The sequence below is a fragment of the Lathyrus oleraceus genome, chromosome 5 (assembly GCF_024323335.1).
Source record: "Lathyrus oleraceus cultivar Zhongwan6 chromosome 5, CAAS_Psat_ZW6_1.0, whole genome shotgun sequence".
NCBI lineage: Eukaryota > Viridiplantae > Streptophyta > Magnoliopsida > Fabales > Fabaceae > Lathyrus > Lathyrus oleraceus.
In genome coordinates, this window is record NC_066583.1 from 169354563 (window position 1) to 169375401 (window position 20839).

Below are 20839 nucleotides of genomic sequence, written 5' to 3' on the forward strand. Positions count from 1 at the left end.
TGTACTATCTTTTATAAATTTTTATAAATAAGTGAATAAAAAATAATGTTTAGACTTTTCTTATGAAATTCAATTTTTATGCAAACAATCCAAATGGATAGTCTCTTAAATAAATGTAAGTTCAATTATATTTTGATGCAAAGTTAATGACATCTTATTTAAAAGATGTATGTTTAAGAAAAACACATGGATTTTCACATGTTCAAAACCTTGCGTTCCTCAAATAAACTTGATAAATCCTTTTCAACTTAAGTAAAAATCAAAGTTAGAAGCAAATGACTTACCGATGAAGTCACTATTAAGGATGAATAAATGCAAATGTATGACTATGGCATGGTTAACTGACAATGCAAATATGGTCCAAAGAGATCTTACCTTGGATTTTTATTATTTATTTCACTTTCCACTTAACCTAATCAGAGTTTGCCCCATCATTTTATAGGCCTCGTTCTAATTTCAAAAATGGATCCAAATTTAAAAAAAAAATACAATTATAATAATTTTTAAAAAAATATCAAAAATACAATTATATATTAATGAAAAATTAATTTAATTATAATTATTTTGAGTTTTGATCCATCTTGATTTTTTGTATATATTGAGTTTTTATTATAACATTTTTTTCAATTATTGAGTTTTTTTAATAAAATTTTATTTATTTTTATTAATATTTATAAAAAAAATTAAAAATTTTAAAATTTGGGGCCTTTGCTGCAGCACTTGCTGCACTTGAACAGGGCCGACCCTGAACCTAATGTATGCTAATGGATGATTGTAAAAGTCCATGACCAAATGAAATGGTTATGATGCAGATGGAATCTTATTGAAAAAGATGGGTGTGTTGATCAAGATCACAGGGTTAAAGCAATGACTGAGTGTTTGCAGATGAAAAGAGACATGACTACATGAAATGACTAGATAAATGCAGATGAGTGTAATATAATCTGGGTATGACAAAATTGGGGTATGACAGTAACACATTGGTGGAAGTTAGCATGTAAACAAATCCTAAAAATTATAAACAACAATTTGGACAACGTTTATGTACATTATGTGTTCATTCCATTCAGCAATGCAATCAAACATAATTCATAACCAAACCAAAGTTTAAACTTAGGTATCATATAAATCTCAAATATTGTTATATTATAGCTATAGTTAATATGTAAATGTAAATAATAGAAAAAGACTGGTTTTAAACTAACCTTGTCTAAGAGTATTTCGTGGAAAACCATTTTACTTCAAATTCAGTCAAAAATTCAGTCAAAAGATATAGGTAAAATACAATAGATAACCGTCATATAACAATGAGACTCATATTAACAACATATTTGTATAACACATTGATCATTATTCTATCCATTGATTGTTGTATTACCTTGCACAATTGCTGATTTTTTAGACCAGTAATGTGGACATCCATAACAAATTCAATAATCAACGTGGGGAAGAAGTCAACCTGTGAAGAGGGAGTTGGGTTGTGTTTAAATCAAAGTCTATTTTTTTTCTAGTTAAGTCCCTTAGTATTTTATGTATTATTACTTTCACCAAATCATAAGAGATAATGAAAATAAGGGACCTATCATATATTATGCTTGAACGGTTACTGTTGCAAAAGGTTAAGTACATAATATGCAAAAAGAGGTAATGAAAATGACGGACCTATCATATAATATATTATGCTTGAATAGTTACTATTGCAAATAGTTACTATTGCAAAAAGTTAAGTACATAATATGCAAAAAAAAATAAAAAATTAATAGGTTGTTGCGAAAACTAAGCAAGTTTTTGGTAAACCTAAGCTCTAGTTAGATTGGTTTTAGCCCTATCATGTTTAAGAGTAAAAATATGTTGTAATTAGATTGATTAAATTCTACATATCATAAGAAATCATCACATCACATCACAACATAGTTACATGTGTATGTGAATTAATTTTATAGTTGGAACATAACTTTGTTGTACAAATGAAAGAGTAATAAGAAAATAGGCAAAAATGAAATATATTTTAATCAAAAAGTGGTTTTGGTGCCAGGAAATGGACATAAAAAACCTTTGCATTAATTGACGCACATGCTTTTGATTTTGTCATGCATTATAGCTTATCAAGATCCAAGCACTCTTAGTTCAAGTATTCTCGTATAATATGTGAACTAATGATGAGCTACACTACTGCAAAGACAGAATGAGTTGACATGTAATGTATATAAAACTATAACAGTCTAGAAAAAATGACTAAAAAATGTGTAGAATTGGTTCAAAACTGTAGACAGCTCATATAAACTCGTATATTTTATATTAATATTGATGACTCACATTAAAAGGAAATAACATTATATTCAACTTTGTACAATCTAGAGTTATATATAAGATAGTAGTGGAAAATTAGATAAGTTTAAACAATATGCACCACAAATTCATAGAGTTGCTAGAAAAATGAGTCTTAGTCATTTAAATATGTTATAACAGACCTGGTGCAACATTTTATTGATAAAATGGGGATATCTTTTTCACATCAAACATTTATGAATTATTATCTGGTTCCATTTTGTAGATCATCACCTTACATAGCTTTAATAAAAAATATTAAAAGTTTGAGTAAATAAATATTTTAAAAATAGTTGACCCGTCAAAATATACATATCAGAATCGGAGGTGAAGGAATAGATTGAAAATGGAAGCGCTTGTATGCAGAAAATTGGGTGACCCAACGGTCACCGTGGAAGCCGATAACAGCTCAATCTTTGTATCCAAGAATCACCCAATCCCTCAGTTGAATTCTCCTACATCGGTCAGAGTTAGGATCAAAGCCACAAGCTTGAATTTCGCTAATTATTTGCAGATTCTCGGTAAGTATCAGGAAAAACCACCTTTGCCGTTCATTCCCGGATCCGATTTTTCAGGCATCGTCGATTCCGTTGGCCCTAAAGTTACCAATTTCCGTGTTGGAGATCCTGTTTGTTCCTTCGCCGCTCTTGGATCCTATGCTCAGTATATAGTTGTTGATCAGAATGAACTGTGAGATTCCGTTCCCGTCTTTCTAAGTTTCATTATTACTGACTGTGTTTGGCTCTATGGCAATGAAATTTGACTTTCATGTCCACTTACACTTGTGATTTTGTTTAGTTTATTCTTTTTTTAAAATTATTACTAATGTTGACATTTTACTATTAGTGTTAGTTTAGTGTTTCCGAAAATAAGTTGAACTATAAACTTGACTGTAAAATTGAGTTTAAAAATTAGAAATTCTGATCTTAAGTTAGAATCAATTCTTATGGAGGACTAGCAAACATAGGAACATCTGTTTTAAGTTTTTAGAGACATGCACTTAAATTTTTATTTCCTCGGGTCATGTTTGTAAAGTATTTGACTTTGAAGGTTTCGCGTGCCGGAAGGTTGTGATTTGGTTGCTGCTGGAGCACTTGCTGTGGCTTTTGGCACTTCTCATGTTGCACTTGCTCATAGAGCTCAGTTGAAATCTGGTCAGGTATGATATTATGTTGTTTTATTTCACTTGCTGTTTGGTAATGTATGTGTTTTCTTTTTGTTGTTGGGATCGATCGAGTGAGTTGTGGAATTGTTTCTAGGTATTGTTGGTTTTGGGTGCAGCAGGAGGTGTGGGTCTTGCAGCTGTGCAAATTGGGAAAGCATGTGGAGCCATTGTCATTGCCGTTGCTAGGTACTCTTTTGCTTTTGTATTCTTGTGTGCATAATGGCATTATGCTTTCAGTAGGGTTCAGTTTGGATTTGCTTCTAGGCTTCTTGCTCTCATGAGTTTCTTAGCTAAAATTAATTTATGGATCTTTATTTATAGAAAAGTCATTGCAAAATTATACCTGTTTTACGGATAGTGTTAAATGAGAGAGCTTCCGAACAAAATTGAGATGCGTAAGTTAAGTTAATTTTACATTGGATGTGATATGACCCGCAATTGTGTTTATAAGTAGGAGGCATCCCTCTCCTTAAAAGTTGGTTTTATAACGGTTATCTAGCTCAATAAAAAACTTTGAGTTTCAATTAAAAACAGTGATTGCATGATTCTTTTAATTTATTTTAAACGTTTATACAAACATGCTCTAGATTTTTGTATTTTAATATCTAACTTTGTATCCGTTGGAGTTGAGCATTTCTTGTTTTGCATAATCTGGTGTCAGAGGAGCTGAAAAGGTGCAGCTCCTGAAGTCACTTGGTGTTGATCATGTGGTGGACTTGGGTAATGAAAATGTCATTGAGAGTGTCAAAGAGTTCCTCAAGGTCAGAAGGCTTAAAGGGGTTGATGTCCTGTATGACCCAGTTGGAGGAAAGCTTACCAAAGAATCTTTGAAGGTTCTGAAATGGGGAGCTCACATTCTAATAATTGGGTTTGCAAGTGGAGAAATTCCTGTCATCCCTGCTAACATTGCTCTTGTTAAGGTACATCAAGAATGGAGTTTCAGACTATGCAATTATCTTGTCTTGTTTGATCACTAAATAACATCATGTCTGATTGCTTGTTTCTTGATCTTATCATGCTTTATTCACATAGATTTTGAATTTAAAATTACATTATATAAGAGTCAATTGGGAAGAGATATGGAGGGATTACATCTCCCATCAATATTGATTTGATCTCTCTTCTTCTCTTCAATGATTGATATCACGGCTGTAGATTTTATTGTTTGATAAACCACTAGATATCCCACTTCCCAAAATAATGCCTGCAATTACGTACCCATGTCAGCATACCCATACAATACCCAAACATATAATACAAATAGAGTCTTGCTAATATATGCCCTTAGGACACATGCTAAGGAGCTAAAAAAGGAATTGAATGAAAAAAGTTTGTGTTGGAAAGAACAATTTTTACACTTTCAAGGCATTGAATACATTATTTCCAACATACACTTCCATGTTTAATTCTTTAACATGTGCCCTAGGGTAGAAGTTAACATTTTCTATAAAAATAATGCCCTCAATTACATGTACCTGAGTCCAAACCCCATAAGCAATACAACAAAGACCAGACCCCAAACCAAACAAGCAAAAACCACCACCAGAAAATACAACCCAGCACACAAGGGAAATGACAGCCCCGGTAATTAGCTAATAGGCCGACTAAAGACTATTTCAGAAGACATAAGTAGGTGTCCATTACGCATTCTTAAATAGTTTAAGGGGACTCTGAGGACTTTTCCTAAAACCATTTTCAAGAAGAGAATTTAATACAATCCATCGATTGCTCAACTGATACAATTTTATTGAATAAAATAGTGTTATTCAATGACTTCCATATTACCCGAACCACAGAATGCCATCTAACGTCAGACGATGTTTTAGCTGGGAACCAACAATAAAGGAACAAAATACAGAAAACGATCGAAAAAATAATGCCCTCATTGACAAGTACCTGTGCCAGCATACCCATACAACTTATGCATTACTTGTCATGTTGCTTCCTTTTTGTTATTGTTAAGTTGCTGACTGGGTGTTAAATTAATGTGCAAATACTTTTATCTGTAACCTGAACATACTGTCAAAAAAATCAGTAACTTGAACATCTATTGTCATATTAGATATTAGAATAAGCTTAATCTAAAATTGAGTAGATAGAAATATTCAAAGAATGAAACACCTTAAATAAGACTTAAGAAGAAATAGAAAAGCAGAAAAATGGAGATAAAAGATGAAAAAATATGTTTAGTGCATTTGCTAAGAAACAGCAATAAAGAAAATAATAACATATTCCGCTGTCAAAAGAAAATCTTCAATGCTGGAAAATTGCAGGGAAAGTGATTAATGTAACAAAAAATGAAATATGAAGGGAAGAAAAGAAAACTTTGAGCAGGAAAGGGCTATACTGATTGAAGACAGTTTAGACACAAGTAAACAAATATGTAATGAAAATGGCACGTTTGAATTGTCAAAGAGTATTTTAACAATATATGCAGTAGTAAATTTAAATGAAGCTGCGTACCAGTTTGCTTTAGCTAGATTTTTTACTTCCTAAACTAACCTAGAAAAAACAAAAAAAATTGCATGTATTATTGCAACATTTTGAGCTGCAAATTCATTTTCTTTCCTTTTAGATGATGAAGCTGAAAAGTTCCTTCTTAAATACTATTGATACTTTATGCTATGTATCTAAAGCCAGCACAAAGCCCAAAGCCAAACAAAATGTCAATATAATACAGTCCTTTTCTATCTCATCAGTCATCACTAAACAACTGACCTATGGTCCTATTCCAAAGTTTGTGCGACATTTACCTGCTAAATGAAACTTTAGGATTAGAGTCCTTTTCTATCTCATCAGTCATCCCTAAACAACTGGCCTATGGTCCTATTCCAAGGTTGTGAGTTGTGACATTTACCTGCTAAATGAAACTTTAGGATTAGAGATTAGGCTGTAAAATACATAAACACCATTGTGATTAAATTGCTGCAACACTTTTATGGCTAAAAATATTACAAATAGCAGAACTAAACTAGCAAGATCTTTGGATCTGTAAACATATGTCGAGTCCTTTTTTTCATTGCCACATTGCATATTTACATTAATTCTGCTATAGCTGGTATTAACTGTTGATTATTGTTCTTTTTTTTTAATTACAATCACTGGCAGAATTGGACAGTACATGGGCTTTATTGGGGTAGTTATAAAATACATCGTCCAGCTGTCCTTGAAGGTTCTGTCAAGGAGCTACTGTCATGGTTGGCAAAAGGCTTGATTTCCATTCACATTTCTCATTCTTACAGCTTGTCAGAGGTCAGAAATTCCCTTGTCTTAGCTGTTGATCTCACTACTGCTATAACTCTTTGAAGGAAATTATTGCTTTAGATATTTCACTATTTTACATCTTAATCAGCATGTTCAATGGTCTTATTCAGGTTCAGTGTTGAGTTTAGTTTAAATTGTGGAGGGGGGAGGGGTCTCATATTATATAGTTCAAAGTCATTGATGTTTAACAGGGAGCTGATAATACTATATGATGGTGTTATTTGTTTTTGTGGTTGCAGGCCAACCTTGCCTTCTCAGCCATCAAAGAAAGGAAAGTTATCGGGAAAGTGATGCTTGTATTTGATGAGAAAACTACAAGATCTAAGCTATGATCTTGCTAAAACTATGCTATTTAGTTGATGAAATACTTCTGGGCACTCAAAACATCAGAGGTTCAAATTGGAGACCAAGGAGATGCTAGAATTAAAAGAAACCAAATAAGGAGGAATAAAATACAATAAGGTGCTAGCTTAGGAAGAGTTTAGTATTGTAACTTAAGGTACTGAGTTTAAACTTCCTTGGAGACGGTTACAAAATGGCCATTAGTACCACTTAATAAAATTTTCTGTCCCTGTTTCTTTAAGTAGAATGATGATAATATGAATCACATGAATTGCAATATGGTCAACACACGATTCATCTATCTTTTTCATTTGAGTGGAGTTGGAATTCTTCTTTCTGCAAAGCCATTGTGACTTCGTGTTCAATTTTATCCTTGAAACAAAAGTTCTTAAAAACATGTGAGATATACTATCCACCTTCATCTCTCCCATTTTTCCATCAAACTTTGGTCATTCGTTGAGAAAATTGTCATTGGAACAGACACTTATTGTGATCGCTCTTGATTTCCACCCTTCCATGATCAAAACTAAAGATCTATTGATACCAACTTGTTAGAACACACCTCTATGTACACTATTTTCATAACACACTAAAGAATATAGAAAAAGGAGAGTAATAAAATGCTAAAAAATGTGGTGATCTTATTCACCTTGTATATTTTATTTATACTTAGTAAGTAACAAATTGTTAATTAGGTTCAAAACACCAACTAATTTTAATAAATTACTAACAAATTTAATGCTTATTAATTGATATTGTCAACTCCCTTCATTTTAAAATAAGTGTCATAATTAATATTAAAAAGAATTATTAATAAAAGAGACTAATATTTTTATAAATTATCTATACCAACGACTAATATATGAGAATTATCATAAATATAAAATGAGAAAATAATAAATTTAGAATATTGATTATAAAATATAATTAAAAGATAAAAATTAAAATTGTATTAAAAATTAAAAATGATACTTATTTTGAGACAAATAATTTTATCAAATATGACATTTATTTTGAGAATAATTTAAATAAAGAGTAATATACTATATCTTTAGTTAAACATAAGTAAAAAAATTAAAAATTGTAACCTCTAGATGTTGAGTTTGATTTCTCAAAATCACAGTTGTAAAATTAATTAAAATAATCATTAATGCTACTTTAATTAATAAAAATATCTCATTTTCCAAAATTTTATTTAAAATAAAAATTTTAATTATTTTTTTCTTATAAAACATTAACAAATGAATTGTTCTAAAGCTCTGTTTGAAAAGTTATTTTTTGAACTTATACCTTATAATTTATAACTTATAAACTCATATTACAATAAAATACCTATTTGTTAATTGTTTTTCATCACGAGCTTAAAACTTAGAGTTTATTTTTTCGATATTATTTCAAATAGCATTTTTGCTTATAATTTATAACTTCTCATTCCTCCACTCTTACCCTTATTATTTTATTTAAAATTCATTATTAACTGATTTATTTTAATTTTTAATAAAATAATTATATATTAAATATATTTTATATCATTTTAATTAATTAATTAATTAAATAGCTAATTTTACCAAACTTCAATTAATTTACCAGCTATAAATTATCAGTCATCAACTCTAAGCTATAAGTTATAAATTATCAGCCATCAACTCTAAGCTATAAGTTATAAGTCATCAGTCATCAACTCTAAGCTGTAAGTTATAAGTCATCAATCATAAGTCACAAGTTATAAACTATCAATCATAAGTCGCAAACTATAAGCTATAAGTCAATTAATTATTATTTTTACCAATCAGAGCCTATAGCTTATTTTCTTAGTTTATAGTTTTTTTCAAACGCTATTTTAAATAGTATTTTAACTTATAGTTTATCATTCTTTCTTCTCCGTATTATTTTAACTAAAATTCACTATTATTCTTTATAATTTATTTTAATTTAAATACAATAATTATATATTAAATTTTTTATGTCATTTTTATTTATCAATTAATAGCTACTTTTTATTAAATATCATTCGTCATCAACTATAAATTATAAGTCATGAGTCATCATTTATCAATCATAAGCTATAAACTATCAACTAGCTTATCAACCAATTGCTATTTTTATCAAACAAACTATAAATTATAGCATTTAAAAAATAAAGATGAAGTAAAATAAGTTATAACCGTGATAAAAAAAACATTAACAAACAGATTTTTTATAAACACAGCCTTAGAATTGTAATTTAAATATAACTTTAATAGTTCCCCTTTGTGCAATGAAGATTAAAAAAATCCGTAACCACTGATATTTTATATTCAGCTAAGTCAAATCATATTTTAAAATCCACAAAAATTTATATTTTTTGGCGAATTTAATTTATAAAATTCATAATACTATTTTGATCGTATTCTGCGCAGATGTCCAACCTAGTATCTTAATTAGGGGTGTTCAAAATCAAACCAACCCAATAGAAAACCACAAACCAAACCAAACCAAATCAAAACCGCAAAAAAACCATATTTGGTTCGGATCCGTTTGAGTCATTCTCTAACAAAACCGCACAGTTTGGTTTGGTTTGCGGTTTGTATTTTTCAAACCGAACTAAACCAAACCAAACCGCATTATGTTACAACTTAAACTTCAATTATCCCACATCCAATCCAAAACTCAAACTTAGTATGCCTTAACCTTACAATTAAAAACGATTTTCTCTTACTCACACTTAGGATATCAATTTCAACCTTCTTAGATCTCTCCCAGTAGTATCGCACATTCTTCTCATCTTCTTTACCATGTACGTTTCGCTTTTTCTACTTTAATATTTCATCTTTTATGGTCTTTCTTTTTTATCTTTTATGTTACTATTTTCTCTTCCAATTACGTTATTATCGCACATTTCTTCTCAATCACGTATCTCATATGTTCTTTTTTTCATCTTTTTTAATCTCTTATCTCATATATTTTTTTATGTTTTATTATAATGTCTTTGATATTATTTTATTCTACTATTATATATATGGTTTTTATTCCATTTTTGTTTAATCTAATTTTGTGTATATTGAATGCGAAGTTTTTGTCTAAATATGATAAGTTTTTATGTTATTTAGTAATGTATGAATGTTTAAATACAAAGTTACGTTGTTCTCTATAGGTGTATGTATGACTCAATAAAAATATTGTAAAAAATCGAATCAACCGAACCAATCCAAACCGCATTGGTTTGGTTTTATTTCTAAAAATCAATCGAACCAAACCGAACCACATGTTTTTTTCTCTTGCGATTCGGATGATTTTTATCGTCAAAACCGCTCAAACCGCACCGCAAACACCCCTAATCTTAACTAGTAACGATATATAAAACCCCTATTTAACAATATCTTAACTAGTCACGCTATGTAGAAAAGCAATATATATTTATGTATTTTTTTAAATAATATTGTAAAAAAATCATATTTAATTATGTATTGATATGTATACAACTATATCAATATCGATGAAATATTAAACCAAATTTGCTTATCTATTATTTGTGAAAGTCCCAATTAACCTCAGAGTCATGCAGAGTTTTTAACTAGTAATCCTAATAATTTGTCCTTTGCAACAAAATTTCAAGGGGATTGTAAGTAAGGTACCACATTCAGCAAGAACATTATTTGATTAGCAATTGCTATCAATATATCTCAGACAATTATTTGGTCAGCAATGGCTATTATCTCCTTTTCAATTTCGTGCTTTTTTACAAGATATTTACAATCGAAATGTACAACCATGTATCTCAAGATCTTCCAATTGAGATAGGGGCATATACAGCCATGTATCATATTTACACGTACAAAGCCAAGAGTTTAGTGCCTTTAATACTTCAACTGGGTCCGATTTAACATTTTAGGAAACGAATATATTCCTTCTGCAACATCTCTCCCCCATTTACTTGATCAAAGCTGCATCTGTAAAAACTGATACAAAAACAGTGGGAAGTTGTATGTAAGGATTGGGAAAATGATGGAAACCAGGTTCATTTAATGGTCATAAAGAGGGCTAAAAGGAAGAAGTAGATAAAAGACATGCACTAATTTGTGTTATTCATCTAAAACAGTCTTCCAAGGTTATTGAAATTGTAACATGCAATTACCAAGGAAAGGGAAAAAGAAGCATACAAAAACATATTATGTAGAAACAGAGAGTAGTAGAGCTGCCTACACTTTCTTTGATAATACATTACATGTGTGGGCTTGTAAGACAAGAACTAACTTCATTGAAATAACTTATTATAAAACTTCATAATTTTTTATTAATAAGAAAATTTCATGATTAAAATCTAATATGTTTCATCCAACAATATACTTTCGATAATAAACAAATAATATAAACTTTTACATTAAAATGTCCCAAGTGGCTCATTTAGTAAGTCCAGAATAACAGTAAGATGATGGCAAACAGACATACCTTCCATCCATGCCAGCAATTAGGACAGTGTTCTGAGATCCAAATGCCACAATGAATTTGGTGTTTTCAGGTAAGTGGAACTGTGCAAATGACCATTCTGAGCTAAAATATTTTGGTAAGACCCCTACAATGTTTCCAGAGAAAAAAAGGTAAGAACAAAACATTAAGTATTATGCAATTTCCCATAAAAGTAAACTAAAAAACCATGAGTTGATTTAGAAAACACCCTTAAATATATGGGTTATATTAGAGAAGATGTTAAAAACATGCTTGCAAGGAGTTGATTCTCTGAGGGATAATGGTATATGGATAACTCATAAACCAAAAGAATAATTAAATGAATAAATAACAAACCTAATGTGCATTGATTTCATATAGATTTATGCAGGGGAAAAAGTGTTTGTATGTCATATATCTAGTGACATAGGGTGCCCCGTCATGGGGGACTGGAGATGGGGGTTTTATCTTTTTTTCATGTATTACCTCATCATCTTATACCTACCACTCTACATAAAAAGAGAAGACTTCATATAGCTGATTAAATATGAATCAAGCAATTGCATCAATTTTTCTACATAAATGTTTAAATATACAAAAGGTCCCGCGCAATAAGGGGACACTTCGATTTTAATCCCTAAGAAAATTACTTCAATATGATCTTGCAATATTGAGCATTTATAAATTGGTCCCTGGTCTATTTTTTATTTCTAAAGTGGCCATAAATACCTTACTAATCACCTAATTAACTCTATTAATCATTTTATATCATTTTTTAGTAACTTCTTCATCTAGATCTTCATCACCCAGCCTAAACCAAAATAGGCACACAAAATATCTAAAAACCGCCCACACAAAAGAAAGACAATTATACCTCTCATGAAAGATAATGATGAATTGGGGTTGGCACCGGTATTTGGAGAAATCAAGGGATCTAAAGCAGTTGAAGAATTCTGATGAAGCAGTGCAGGCCCTTGAACATAATTTGGGTGTATTACACTATCCTCCCCAAACACTCTCACTCTCAAGTTGAATATATGAACAGTGCCTTTGTCACTTGATGCTGCCAACCATTGGACATTTGGAGACAGAGATATACTGTTGATTTCAGCCCTATCCACCCCTCTTCTTACCTTACATGAGAGAGAAAATGGATTATTGAACACGAAAAAAGGAAAACTGATAAAAAAGACCAAACTAAGGAGTACTAATGAAAAGAAGTTCCACATCCAAAGTTTTGTGGAGAACCCAAGAATATGCTATAAAATTGTTCTTGTAAGGAGACTTCCAAAAGTTTCAAAGAAAATTATTATATTTAATATGCATGTAAGAATGACCAGGAAGCTGGGCTGTGCAACAAAACACAATCACAAGAATAGAAGTGTCTAACTAAAGTGTACTCTATTTTCTCGCTCTCGGTCAATTATAAGAAAATGGAAAAATTCTCAACAAAATAAAGCATTACAAAAAAAAATTCATGATGATTAAAACAGCAAGTTAGGTATAGTAATGGTTTATCATGATGATCAAATACATGGTGCAGTAACCTACTTCTTGTAAAGAAGACCCGTCCATTGTATTGAAGATTCTAATCAAAGTGCCCTTCACACTAGCAGTCGCAAGAAGGAGCCCGTCCATTGTCAGAGTCAAGCATGCAATTTGGGAATCATGAGCATTGATTGATTTTGTCACATTCAGTCCAAAGTGTTCAACTCGAACCTGTCCTTTGCAACGACCAGGACAAGCCAAAACAAATGTATTAGAATGGTATGAAAGACAGCACAGCCCTTTAGGATTTGCCACTGTCTCGATTTGATGAAGAAGCTTCAAATCCATTAAGTGATAAACATATATTTTGTGCTCGAGAACAACTACAATTCGATCACGTCTTAATTTCACTCCACGAACTTCAGATCTAAATGTGAATTCACCAATGCACCTGCTCTGATGATCATCCCAAATCAAAACTTTATTGGGTGGGTAATGGGAATTAGCTACAGCACCAACAAGCGCTAGGATGTTGCTACGGAACAGCATCTCTACAATTTTGAATCCACCAGTTCTTAAATCACGTCGGAAAGTTTCTTTGAAAGGTTCACAGTTATAGATGCGAAAACCGTGACTTGTTCCAGCAGCAAAGCAACCGTAGTCCTGATTCCATGAAATTGAGAACAAATCAGATTCATCACTGTCGTTGATGTCTGCATCGGGCCATGAAAGAGAAGGGGAGGCCCCACTATTGGGGTGTTCGCAAGGCGTATTCATTGGAGATGAAGGGGTATCTGCCATCATTTTCTGCACTCGATAACAACAGTGAAGTGTCACAAGGTGATTTGTTTTCTGGCAAACAAGAAAAACTCTGATATTATTTAAAGAAATTAATAATCAGACTCATGCTTTCAAGTTGCAACCCGCAGAATGAAAGTGGCAGGAGGGAACTGTTGTTTTGTCAGGCACTATTAATGCAACATTTAAATTGCTACAGTATTTGCATATATTCAAGAATAGCCTAGTGTCTTATTACTAACCCAAACAAGAGAAACTGGATTAAGCAAGAAGTGTAGTCCACAAAAAATTGTTTAGGAATTCAAATTTCAGAAGTTTGGAATGAGAGTGAGATGTTATTCAAGATTCTTGAAGCAAAAAACCACAGATATAGAGCATTTTCATTATGTATTTCAACATATATTTAATTCAACAACATATAACTTTGTCCAATCTGGATGACATAGATCAGATATGTCCAGTAAAATCTGAGCTTTTCCTACACAGCTAAACCTATTCACAAGCTTTAACACAATTTCTTCAATTAAACGAAAAATAGTAACTCAAATGACACAGGCTGTATGCCCGTTTTGTACTCTTTCGGCAGCTCAGTCTTTCTTGACTCATTTTCTACGAAACATCATATATGTATATAGTAAAAAAACAGCCTGCTTCCTCTATACCGCAATCAAATGTTTAGTGAAGCACATTTAAATTCATCGGCAAGATCAATATTCATAACTCCTATGAATTTGTATAGCCTAACTCTACAAGTTTTCTGTTTTCATGCATCCGTTCCCGCATCACATGAAACCCTAGCTAAACATATCACTTAACTTGACAACCCAGGATTCTAATTAGACTTTTCCAATCAACTAAGCATTTAATGCTTCTCAAAGTATTCAAATGAAGTAGCCAACATGCACATATACAACAGATAAATGTAAAGCAACCAAAACAATAATAAAGTCTTCAACTAAGTTGATAACACAATTCATTCGTATTATTTTCATAGTCAATGCTGTTTCCCAATTGCCATTGATACAAAGTAAACGAAGATGTAAAATGTGATTGAGGCAAGAGGGTACCACGGGTAGAAATCACTCAGAGAAACTCCAATCAAAAACAGCAACACTTCACTCTTTCCAGCAACGATTTTTCACTTCACGATATCAACATAAACCCTACGATCAGAAATTTCAACATAAAAAGAATGCAGACTTTAACAAAGAAAACAAAAACCCTAGCAAGAATTGGTAAAAAACAATGAATAAAAAACAAAATTGCAAAAATCAATTGAAAATGGGAAGAATAAGATCATGAAATCAAGAACAAAGAATAAACGTAATCTGTTACCATGTACGAAGAATTCGGGATCGGAATGCTGAACGTGAAGAGTCTGTTCGTAATTCCCAAATCCCTAATTCTTTGTTTCTCTATCAAAGATTAGTTTTCGCCGTTTCGTTACCTGGATTTCGTGATTTTAATCTTCGCTTTTGTTTATTATTTTACAGAGAAATTTATGAATTTACACTTTGATTTACCTGGAAATGTAAATATAAGAAATCTAAAATTATTATTAAAAGAATAAATATAAACATGTCCAAGAGGAGATAAAATAAAATGCCACGCCGACGAAGGACAACTATAAAATTTTATAATAGAAATAATAATATTCTCACATTTTTTTTATTAATAAATTCTATTTTTGAGGTTTATTAGATAACTTCTTAGAATAACTAATTTAATAATGAAGAATAATTTTTTATCATATTCACAAAAATTTAAAATACGTATTTATAAATTTATTTTAAATAAAATTAATACTTTTAAGTTAAATATTTTTATTTTAAAATTTTAAATTTTAAATATGTTTGTTATATATATATATGGATTTAATTAAAATACACTCGTGTAAAATGATTTTATACCGTCAGTGTTAATCTTAGACGTTGGATATTGAAATAAATTTGATTTTTATTTTAAAAATCTATAAAGTAATGCAAATGGGTGAAGGTGATGAATTGACAGTTTAATTTTTTTTACACTAACAGTATATAATAATAATATATATATATATATATATATATATATATATATATATATATATATATATATATATATATATATATATATATATATATATTTTGAGACATAGAGATAGTTTAATTCAAAAAATTAGAGATCCAATATTTAGTTAAGGAGATGGAAAGAGAAAAAAAATCAAAAGTTGTGTTTGGTTAGTTGAGAAAAAGGAAAGAAAAAAATTAATGAAGGATAATGTAAAATTAAACTTTTTAACTCTTATAATATTTAAAGTTATATTATTAAATAGTATTGGACTTAGATGAAATGATATGGTCTCTTCTTTATATTTTTTTTAAGAATTTAATTCAGAAGTTAAACCATCATTTTTATTACAAGAAATTTAAATGATTTAAATAAATTTATAATTCCTAGCATAATTAAGTAAATGATTAAACTATTGTTATTTTATTTTGGTTTTCAAACTACTGTAATTAGTTTAAATTATAAATATTTATAAGTAAAATTACCTAAATCATTTAAACAATTGTTTAATCATTTAAAAGTCTTATAATATAAACAAAGGTTTAACTTGTATACTTTTTAAAAATGTTTTATTCAAGTGTGTGGATATACAACTTTTGTTTTAATATTTTTACATAATTAATTAATTAATTTAAAAGATTTCTAAAAATGTATTTATATATTTTTCAACAATAAAACTAGTTCAATTCAATGATGTTATGACGTTAAAAGAAGTAATGGTAAATATTTATATAGTATTTTATTTTTATTTATTTGTAAAAGAATATATTAATTTATAAATATTAGTAATTTTTTATATAATTTATTATCACTTTAACTTCTATTTGCAAACAACTATTTCATATTTTTATAAATAATCTTATTTAAATGTAGAGTAAATTCTAAACGGAAGAAATTTATAAGTTACGGTATTTGTTAAGCAGTAAAATTTTAAAAATAATTAATTAATTGAATAAAATATTAAATATATGATTGTTCTAAATATCTAAAATTTTGTTCTTAATCTCTCAAAATATTTTCTTTAAAAAATATTATTTTAAAAATTTTCATCTATATTTTTGGTCCCTCCTGTAATTTAACGACCGTTTTTACAATTTAACAATAGAATTAGCGACTGATTTAGCAACATAGTATTATTTAACGACTGAATTAGTGATAGTTTTAATATTAAGGATTAAATATGTGAATGAAAAAATTTAAAATTATTATTCTTTAAAAAAATATTTTAAAAAATTTAAAATAAAATTTAAAATATTTAAGAAAACTACAAACATATTCAATTATTTAATTCATAAAACTACAAACATATTTAAGAAAACATTTTTAAAACTACAAACATATTTAATTCATAAATAAATAACACAATTATATATAAGGTTAACCTAAGTGTACGGTTTTTTTCTTCAAATTTTAATATATTTTGTGGTACACTTTTACCTACAAGAACTTATTCTTACTCGCTATTAAATTGCTAGTATTTTTTTATTTTGTAAAAATAATTTGTAAACAATTTAGAAAAGAAAGAAATTTATTTAGTAGCACTTTGTGGTGCACTTTAAGTGCCGTTAAATATTTAATCTCTTTCTAGTGTTACACTTTGCTCCGTTATTTTTACTTTTTATTTTTTATTTTTATAGGAATGGACATTAATATAATTTTATATATTTTTAAACTTAAAAGAAATCGTATATACGGATCTGTAATGCTCCACCCACGTACTTGTACGACACAAGTTAAGGCTTTTGGCCTACACTCTGAATTATGATAGTCCGCCTTAGGGGTGGACAACGAGCCGGGTTGGGCGGGTTCGGGCCCAAAAGAGTCACCCAATTCAAACCGCGGTTGACTTTATAAGACCCATTACCGTCCGAATTTGAAATCGGATTTGACGGATTGGGTTTAATCGGGTTGCGGGTGCATCTACACGGTTCGTGCGGGTTATGAGATTGACCATATTTTTAGGCCCAATAAGATTTTTTTGCCTTTTGAAACAGTTTTAATATACTTATAAATTTAAAACTAAGTAAACTTAATATTAATAAATTTGTAATATACCAAATTATATAAAATTTAAATAAAATATTTACTCATTAGGCTCGAATAAGTAAATTTAACATTAGAGAACAAAAAAAAATCATTACTTCTATCAACATATGAATATAATTTAAACAGGTTAATATGAAAGCAACTATTCATCTTTTATTGTATATCTATGTATCCAATATTTTACAGAACTTTTATGATATATCTTTTTCAATTCCAAGAATGTTGCTATGCAACCATATCTTCATGAGCCCTGTCATGTACATTTATTAAAAAGAGTATATGTATGAACTAGCTAAAGGTGACCAATTAGAAAGTACCAGCAGAGTATATGTATGAACTAGCTAAAAGAACAAAGTGTAAAACCATATATATAATTGAGCTTTTTAAAGTTCATGAACCATCAACAAGTAATAAACAAAGAACAAAGAACAAAGTGGAAGTTATAATTTTTATAAATAATATATGAACTAGCTAAAAGAACAAAGAAAAAAACTGCAATTAAGAAATCCAGAAACACAGATGTAGCACCTTCAGGTTTTAGCTTTATTTATCCCTATATAACATTGTAAAAATGCCAGCCATTTCACACTACATGGAATTGACCCTTAAATTAACATGGTATAAAAATCTCTTTGGACACTCCAAAAGGTAAATCAAACATCCTGTTTAGCTACTGTCATGCCAAATATTTTGGAATCCAAATCTTGATTTAACGAAGAGTGATAAAGTAGCTTTTGCACTGAGTTGGATATTTTACTGTAAAGGAGAGAATAACTTTATAGACCATTCTTTTACCTAGCTTAAACAATCAAACAACACATTCAAATGAAATGTCAAGCCCATACAAAATTGTGAACTAACCAATCATCCATGCTACTTTGACCTTGATCCATCATACAAACAATATTGAAAGGAGTTTAATACACTTACAGTTACATTGCCCCAACTCTAAAACTTTTTCCATACTGCTACTTTGACCTTGAGCCATTTGTTTAAATCAAAACAACAATATCAAAAATCAAAACAACAAATTAGATCGAAGATCACAACTTCAATTTGGCCCTCTGTTCAACCAACCACTGGAATACAAGCCCTCTTCAATAACTGCAATATCTAAATCAGAACCAAAACCAAGAACTACTATCAGATGAATCAAAACCAAACCCAATTCAAAATCCTAAATATAAAAATCTAACAAAACAAAACACTAAAACTGAATCAAAACCACCAACCTTGCAAATGAAAGAAGAACAATGGTAGACCGAAGATCTTAACTTCAAATGGTGTTCATGAAGGTCGGTGAGAGAAGGAGATGGTGTGTGTTCTTCTTGTTCGAGTAGTGGTGTCGGTGAAGGAGAGTAACTGTGTGTTATGGTGGTTGGCTAGGGGTTCCTTGTGGTGGAGTTGAGGGTGAGCAACGGTGGTGGTGATTGATGAAAATAGAAGAGAAACAGTGGAGATCGCTCTAATAGGGTTTCATTCATCTGAGAGACAGAGAGAGAGAGTGTTTGCGTTAAAGTGAAAAAAATGAGGGAACAGGGAAATGAGAGCTGAGTTATGAAAACAACATCTTTTGGAAAATGGGCTTCGGGTGGGTCAGGGTACCCGCGGTCCAGTCATTTCTACCCGGACCGCCCATTTAAAACCAATTGAACCCGCAATTTTCGCCCGTTGGGCCCGTTGGACCGTTTGGGTCCGCCCATTTACATTTTTTCTTTCGGTTATTCCTGGGTTGGGTTGGACCATTGGTTCCTGTCCACCCCTAGTCCACCTTATTTTTTTTTTAGGTTTCTCGGAGCAGGCTTGTTTGACACCCTTATACGTAACTATAATATCATATATCTATTTGCAATGTATAAAAATATCACTTTGAAAAGATTGTAAAGATGAAAATTCACAATATTTTTTCAAGTATGTCAAAGTGATAGAAAAATATCTTAATGTCCACCTAATTTATCAATTTTTCTAAAAATCATGAAAAATAAATAATTTTTTTCAAAAGAGATAAAATTCCGTATAATAACTAGTAACAACATGTGCCTATGCACGGCGTACTTTTTTTTTAGTGATATATGATTTTGAACTTGCATTTATTTGTAAGATGAAGTTAAAAAAAGAAAAAAAAACTTAAGAATAATAGTAAATTTAAGTTGAAATATTAATAAATGTAGCAGGTGAAAGATAAAAAACAATATCAAGAATAATGTGATTAAAAATAAAAACTATTAAAATTTATATTAGATAAATTATCGTTTTAGTTTTTTTTACAAATAAGATAATTATTTTATAAAAGAGAATATAATTTTTAAATATGTAGTCAATTTTTTTTAATAAGTTTTCTTAATCATTTTCACATATTTGGAAAAAAATGGTCGATAATTTTCGATTATTCAATATTTGGATCAGTAGTAAAGTTGTTTTCGTTTATAACACTAGTATTTTTTTTTCGTATATAAACAATATTTGAATCGATAATATATTTTTTCCCGTGTATAAATATATTTTTTTATATTATTTATAAAAATATTTAAATCCATAGTAAAATTGTTCTCGTATATAAAAATATTTGAATCAGCAATATATTTTTTTCTTGTATATAAATATCATTTTTGTTTTGACAACATTTATAAAATTATTTGAATCAATAGTAAAGTCGTTCTCGTTCATAATTGTTGAGAATGTATCACGTGTCAGTAATGTGGATAATAATCCCACATTGGTTAGAAATATGGAGACTTGAGCATTTATAAGGGAAAGAATCCACTCACATATAACCTTAAGTTTTTTGGGTGGATATGTGGTCTGTCTCTCGCAAAGGTGTTGCTCTAAAATAAGAAATTTCACAATGAGTCTTTGGTTCGAGAAACCCCTCCAACAATAATAATAATGTTTATAAAAATATTTGGTTCAACACAATAAACATTTTTAGACTGA

At 29.8% G+C, this 20839-nt stretch overlaps 2 protein-coding genes and 1 long non-coding RNA gene across 6 annotated transcripts; 1 reads left to right on the top strand and 2 right to left on the bottom strand.

The window, feature by feature from the left end:
* Positions 1 to 2513: 2513 nt before the first annotated feature.
* On the top strand, positions 2514 to 7340 carry LOC127080898 (uncharacterized). Its single transcript, XM_051021187.1, has 6 exons — positions 2514 to 3018; positions 3379 to 3487; positions 3588 to 3679; positions 4155 to 4413; positions 6602 to 6745; positions 6997 to 7340. Exons 1-6 carry the CDS (start codon positions 2675 to 2677, stop codon positions 7087 to 7089), a joined length of 1041 nt encoding a protein of 346 aa, XP_050877144.1. The 5' UTR covers positions 2514 to 2674; the 3' UTR covers positions 7090 to 7340.
* Positions 7341 to 10717: 3377 nt separating this feature from the next.
* Positions 10718 to 15347, bottom strand: LOC127080902 (autophagy-related protein 18c). 4 transcript variants are annotated; one of them, XM_051021193.1, is made up of 6 exons: positions 15146 to 15347; positions 14878 to 14951; positions 13076 to 13864; positions 12399 to 12657; positions 11528 to 11651; positions 10718 to 11037 (listed from the first exon to the last, which is right to left on the bottom strand). In XM_051021193.1, the coding sequence occupies exons 3-6, from the start codon at positions 13814 to 13816 to the stop codon at positions 10959 to 10961; spliced, it is 1203 nt and encodes a 400-aa protein (XP_050877150.1). In that variant the 5' UTR covers positions 13817 to 13864; positions 14878 to 14951; positions 15146 to 15347; the 3' UTR covers positions 10718 to 10958. The 4 variants fall into 4 exon arrangements, with proteins under 4 accessions (XP_050877150.1, XP_050877148.1, XP_050877149.1 ...); XM_051021191.1 differs by having other exon boundaries at positions 14878 to 14973; XM_051021192.1 differs by having other exon boundaries at positions 13076 to 13819; positions 15146 to 15346.
* Positions 15348 to 18038: 2691 nt separating this feature from the next.
* Positions 18039 to 19640, bottom strand: LOC127087378 (uncharacterized). The gene is made up of 2 exons (XR_007789944.1): positions 19138 to 19640; positions 18039 to 19018 (listed from the first exon to the last, which is right to left on the bottom strand). It is a non-coding gene; the product is annotated as an uncharacterized LOC127087378 (long non-coding RNA).
* Between the last annotated feature and the right edge of the window lie 1199 nt (positions 19641 to 20839).

Coding starts and splice junctions, on each gene's coding strand:
- LOC127080902 (XM_051021193.1), bottom strand. CDS start 13,816: ATGATGGCAGATACCCCTTCATCTCCAATGAATACGCCTTGCGAACAC. Junction 12,658..13,075: donor ACGGGTCTTCTTTACAAGAA/GTAGGTTACTGC, acceptor CTCTCATGTAAG/GTAAGAAGAGGGGTGGATAG. Junction 11,038..11,527: donor ATTGCTGGCATGGATGGAAG/GTATGTCTGTTT, acceptor TTTTTGTATCAG/TTTTTACAGATGCAGCTTTG.
- LOC127080898 (XM_051021187.1), top strand. CDS start 2,675: ATGGAAGCGCTTGTATGCAGAAAATTGGGTGACCCAACGGTCACCGTG. Junction 3,019..3,378: donor GTTGTTGATCAGAATGAACT/GTGAGATTCCGT, acceptor TTGACTTTGAAG/GTTTCGCGTGCCGGAAGGTT. Junction 3,488..3,587: donor CTCAGTTGAAATCTGGTCAG/GTATGATATTAT, acceptor AATTGTTTCTAG/GTATTGTTGGTTTTGGGTGC.